Source organism: Solanum dulcamara, chromosome 8, assembly GCF_947179165.1.
Source record: "Solanum dulcamara chromosome 8, daSolDulc1.2, whole genome shotgun sequence".
Classification (NCBI taxonomy): Eukaryota; Viridiplantae; Streptophyta; class Magnoliopsida; order Solanales; family Solanaceae; genus Solanum; species Solanum dulcamara.
In genome coordinates this window covers 58,112,092-58,117,196 of record NC_077244.1, presented here as the reverse complement: position 1 = coordinate 58,117,196, position 5,105 = coordinate 58,112,092, and the positions used below count along the sequence as shown (strand labels likewise).

General features: G+C 35.8%; 1 protein-coding gene across 1 annotated transcript; it reads left to right on the top strand.

Moving 5' to 3' along the window:
• The first annotated feature begins 1,456 nt into the window (after positions 1-1,456).
• On the top strand, positions 1,457-4,884 carry LOC129900683 (uncharacterized). The gene is made up of 5 exons (XM_055975697.1): positions 1,457-1,888; positions 2,149-2,257; positions 3,406-3,642; positions 3,759-3,886; positions 4,239-4,884. Exons 1-5 carry the CDS (start codon positions 1,486-1,488, stop codon positions 4,484-4,486), a joined length of 1,125 nt encoding a protein of 374 aa, XP_055831672.1. The 5' UTR covers positions 1,457-1,485; the 3' UTR covers positions 4,487-4,884.
• Positions 4,885-5,105: the final 221 nt, after the last annotated feature.

The following is a 5,105-nucleotide window of genomic DNA, read 5'->3' as shown; positions in this document are numbered from 1 at the left end:
AAGTATCTGAGAGGAAACTCAGATAAATGTTTGTGTTTTGGAGTATCAAATCCAATCTTGAAGGGCTATACAGATGTTGATATGACAGGTGACCTTGATAATAGAAAATCCACTACTGGATATTTGTTTAGTTTTTTAGGGGGACCTATATCATAACAATCAAAGTTGTAGAAGTGTTTGCATTGTCTACAACTGAAGCTGAGTATATTGCGGCTACTGAAGCTGGCAAGGAGATGATATGACTCAAACAATTCCTTCAAGAGCTTGGCTTGATCAAAAGGAGCATGTCGTCTATTGTGACAATCAATATGCAATAGACTTGAGCAAGAACTCTATGTACCATGCAAGGACAAAATACATAGATGTGAGATATCACTGGATTCGAGAAAATATAGAAGATAAATCTATGCTGGTTGAAAAAATTTCTACAAATGAGATATGCTGACCAAAGTGGTAACAAGGGACAAGTTCGAGTTGTGCAAAGAACTTGTTGGCATGAGCTCTCTCTGAGAAGATGAAGATACCTTCTTCTAGTGAATAAGACTAGAGGGGGAGATTTGTCGGGTCCATCCCATATTTTTTTGTCAACAAATTGCAGCAAATTGACAATTTTTTTCTTGTCAATACTAGCTGCATTTGTTTTGTCAACAAATTGCAGCAAAGCAGCCAATATTGACAGTGCAATTTGCAAATTGCCAACCAATCCTTTAATTGTTTCTATTTGCTGAAAATTTCTCTATAAATAGAGAACATTTTCTTCATCAGAAATACAATCAAGACAGAGAGAAAAATATTTGAGCTGTGAGGTTTTCCATAGATTATATATAAGAAAATATTCTATGAAGAAAAATAGAGTATGAGCGATATTTTTAGTAAGGTGAAGATCAAAAGAGTGTTATTCCTTTTGAGTGTCTGGTAGTCATTTTTGAGTATTGTACTTGGTACTACCCAGTGTAAAATTTCTTACTATAGTGATATCATTTGCTCCTCTTGGCCCGTGATTTTTCTCTTATTTAAAAGGGTTTCCACATAAAATTCTTGGTGCCATTATTTTCCTATTTTAGTTCTACTATTTTGACAATATATATTTTTGTGTCAGTGCGCGTTTTCCCAATAGATCTTTCCACAAAAGGGGCTGCTCCACTTGAAGTAAATTGTTTGTTAGATTATCAACTTTGCTTCCCTTTTTTAGAATCTTAAATAAAAATGAAAAGTGGAATAGAACTAAAAGCCTAAATGGAAGTGATAATTACCTCTTAGGGAGAGTAAGTACCTCCTCAAGTACTTGTCTATTCTTTCTGGCATTCTTCACTGCAGGATCTTAATGGTATTGGATATTGGGTTCCACCTAAAGGATACATAGCATGTTGTGGCATTTAATTCTCTTAAATACTGCAGCATACATAGTCTTCTTCCTGTTTTAAAAAATTCTGTTTTTCTCTTCCTTTCAGATATTGCGTGCTGGGTTATTATGAAGATGCACCAATGGAGTGGTGTTGTGAAGAATGTGATATTAGCAAGGGGCTAATGTCTTCATTAGGTGAACAAGAAAATGAGCACTCTGAGGGATCCAAGATACATGCCGCTGCAAAGATTTGTCAGTGTACTGGTGGGCATAGTAAGTTTCCTGGTGGGCATTGTAATCACTGGGAAAAGGCGGCAAAGACTGGAAAAACAAGATATCTACCCGTTAAAGAGGCACTTGGTCTGTTATCAGGCATGGAGAAATATGGATCTCCGCTGATAACTGTCTCTTCAAGACTTATGTCCACCAAATCAGTGAGCATAGTGCAACGGTCTTTTGGATCAGCAGGATATGCAAAACCTCAGAATCTTCAAAATGCCAAAATTAGTGAACAGAGCCAAAAAACAGTACAATTATCTAAAGGTTAAGTGTTCACCAACATCTTTTGTATTCATTACCTGATTTCATTTGTCATCTTTTTATACCTCTAGTCTTCAAATTTTTTCGTTTTCCATCGTATGCTCTAATTAATTTTTTTTTAAAATGATGTTGATATATCTACAGCTGATACTATCTTTCAAAATGATTTTCGTTACACCATCAATATCTGTAAAGCTTTCATAGAAAAACTTATTTACTTTTGTACTTCCAACGAATTGATGTAGCCTATTTTTTAGGTTCAGGTGGTTCTATCATTCTAGAGCATAGGATTCCCGATGCTGTGAATGAGAGTCGAATGATAAATTCATCTACGACCCACCCTTGTGATCCTGCTCTAGTTCCTTCCTGGAAGTAAGTACCCTTCATGAATGCACATTGATTACTTTCATAGGATAACACAGGGTCAACTGAGCTCCAAAAAAGTTCAAATTCAGCTCATCACTGTTTTTGCATGCTAGCTTTTTGGATGACCCATTGATCTTTCTTTGTAATTTCCCTATTGATTAATAAAGAATCATATATAATAGTATGTTTTAGTTAATAAAATAATGTTGGTTCCCAAGGGGATGGCCTAGTTGCTAAGGCATAGGAGAAACAATTTGAAGATTCCAGGTTTGAATCCCAGCATGGTATAGAATATTGCCTAAGGCATAGGAGAAACATATTTGAAGATTCCTAAGGCATAGGAGAAACATATTGCCTTCTCAATATGTTCTATGGCCTCCAATAATTGCTCGGTTTCCACACTTGTAGCTGGTATAGAAAAATAATGCTCCCTGGTTACCTCGTGACTTATTTGATGGCAGCAAGATGGTGTTTTTCATATGAATTTAAGAAATTCCCCCTGTGGGATGGACAGGTTGCCCAATAAATTAGTTGGGGTGCATGCAAACTCTAGGAACGCCATTAGTATTACTGAAAAAATGAATAGGACACTGTAGAATATATGCCCAACTATGGGAAAGAATTCTGCTCATAAATAATTGCGCGTTGTGACCTAATGATAATCTGAATAGATATTGCTTAGTGAGATGGCAGTAAACTAGATTCCCTTTATGGATAAATTCCCTGAGGACTTGAAGTTACTGTCACTCTATGTCATTGTATTATGGACCATCTCATGTTTTCAGGTATGAAAAAAATAAAATTGTAGGTAAGTACGTTATATGGGAACCATATATTGTTTATTTTCTAAAAAAAAAAATTAGTTCTGCAACTTAATGAGATGTAGAGTGAAAACAACGTTAAGCTATATGTGGAATTTTTTCTTTATGTTTTTTTTTTCTTGAGAAATTGCTTCATGGATCTTTTTTGTGTCCTTGAAACTTGAATATGCCTTTTGTTATGCATCAAAAAGCATAGTAGTTTCCTTTTGATTATTCTACCGACTACATTTATAATGAAGACCTCTTTGTACTTGAAGAATTTGCATCACTCAACGGGAATACAAGTTCGCTTCCCTATAATTATTAGTCTTTCTCTTCTTCTTTGCATTTTAGGGGGAGTTTTGACATCTTAGGTTATCAGAAACTTGCACCTGGGATATTCAATAATTATGTCCAGGCTCATCCTCCTTCAAGAGTTAGACGTGAGGTGTATGAGTTCTCAGGGCTATTGCCTGATACTCTTCAACTTGAACTAGTTCCGCGTTGGGATATCTGGGCAAGTCTATTCAACAATCATTGTCCGGATAAAGATGACATAGGATTGTATTTCTTTTCAAGTGAGAGAAAAAGGTCAGCTTCTACCTTATATATCTATCCGAAATGGGATAAGGGTTGCAAAGTAGAAGTGCGCCCTTGCCCAGGAATGTTTTTACTAGAAACTGATTTGCATTTCCCATTATATGTAGGTCTGACAAACCGATATACATTGATCTGGTGGAGTACATGCGTATGAAAGATTTGGTGATGAGAACAATTATAAATGATGTTGAGCTAGTTATACTTGCATCCACAGCCCTGTGCAGTGATTCTCAAAGTACATTTATAATCTCTATGTTCTTTTCTCATTTTCTTATTCCCTTTCAATGAATTTTTAGGTAATATGTATATTCAATTATGCTCTGCAGAAGATCAAATTTCTGGTCTATCCAGAAGATTATGCCTTTTTTTGTGTTGGCAATACTTTTTTGGTTTCGATTGAGTATAAATGCTTTAATGCGTTAAGTCATCAGGACAAGCTATAGTAGTACTGATTGTACATTCTCTGATTCTTATGAGAAAGACTAGATCAATTATCTATTCCTTTTGTGTGATCAGGGGCTGAAAAATATGTAACTTGGTATCTGTAGTTTCTGGAGCTGCATCTCACCTTGTGGATGTTCTTACAGGATTGAACAACGAGCACTTCCTGTGGGGATTATTTTACCGCATGGGACAAGACACAGATGGATGTGCTGAAGGGGGAAGCAACAAAGTGATTGATATGGAGATAGACATGATAGCTGGAGAAAATGTAGGAACGCTGGACATTGTTGTCTCGACAACTACCAGAAATGGCTTTGATACCTCTTTAAAAGAAACAGTTACTGCCTCTACCTGCAATGGGTCTGAATCAGTCACTCCTTTGGTTTCATGAACCTCCAAGGGTTGAAAGGAACTGCCTCTAGTAATCAAACGCAAGGCCTGTTGATGGCTTTCCTCCAGGAATATTCCGCGTTTAACTACTACTAAATGAGTGGAAGTTAATCATGGTTGCTGCCAACTTCCTGTGAATTTCACCACTTAATTTCAATCAAGTTCAACGAAAAGATCAATTTATGTTAGCTTAGCTAAGATGTTTGTTCCTGACAATTAGGTGGAACATTGTTGTTAGTGGTTCTTGTTGTTACTTTTATCTGGTGAATCAATACTTCTTGACTCCTTTATTTGTAGATGAGATCAGCAAGTAGGTTTAGTTTGTGAATTTGTTGGTTGGCTATGTATGATAGTGCAACTATTTTCATGGCATATGTTAAAGGCGTGTGTTTGACCAAATTGAGAAATTTTTGTTGAAATAATGTGTTAGAGGTTGCAATGGTTTTAAGGCAAAAAAAGACCACATTATGCTACGAAAATACCGTAGGAAATGAAGCATCAAAAGATACTTCATAGCCAGCACTTATGTACACCTCAATATGAAACACTTTAACATCAAATTTTAATATTAAAATGCTTAATTCACCAACAAAAGTTCTATATGTGAGAAAATGAAATTT

Bases quoted from the DNA above. Each gene is read 5' to 3' on its own strand.
- LOC129900683 (XM_055975697.1), top strand. From the start codon at position 1,486: ATGGAGTGGTGTTGTGAAGAATGTGATATTAGCAAGGGGCTAATGTCT. The intron at 2,258-3,405 runs GTAAGTACCCTT...TTTGCATTTTAG, and splicing joins GCTCTAGTTCCTTCCTGGAA to GGGGAGTTTTGACATCTTAG. The intron at 3,643-3,758 runs GTCAGCTTCTAC...CATTATATGTAG, and splicing joins TTTTCAAGTGAGAGAAAAAG to GTCTGACAAACCGATATACA.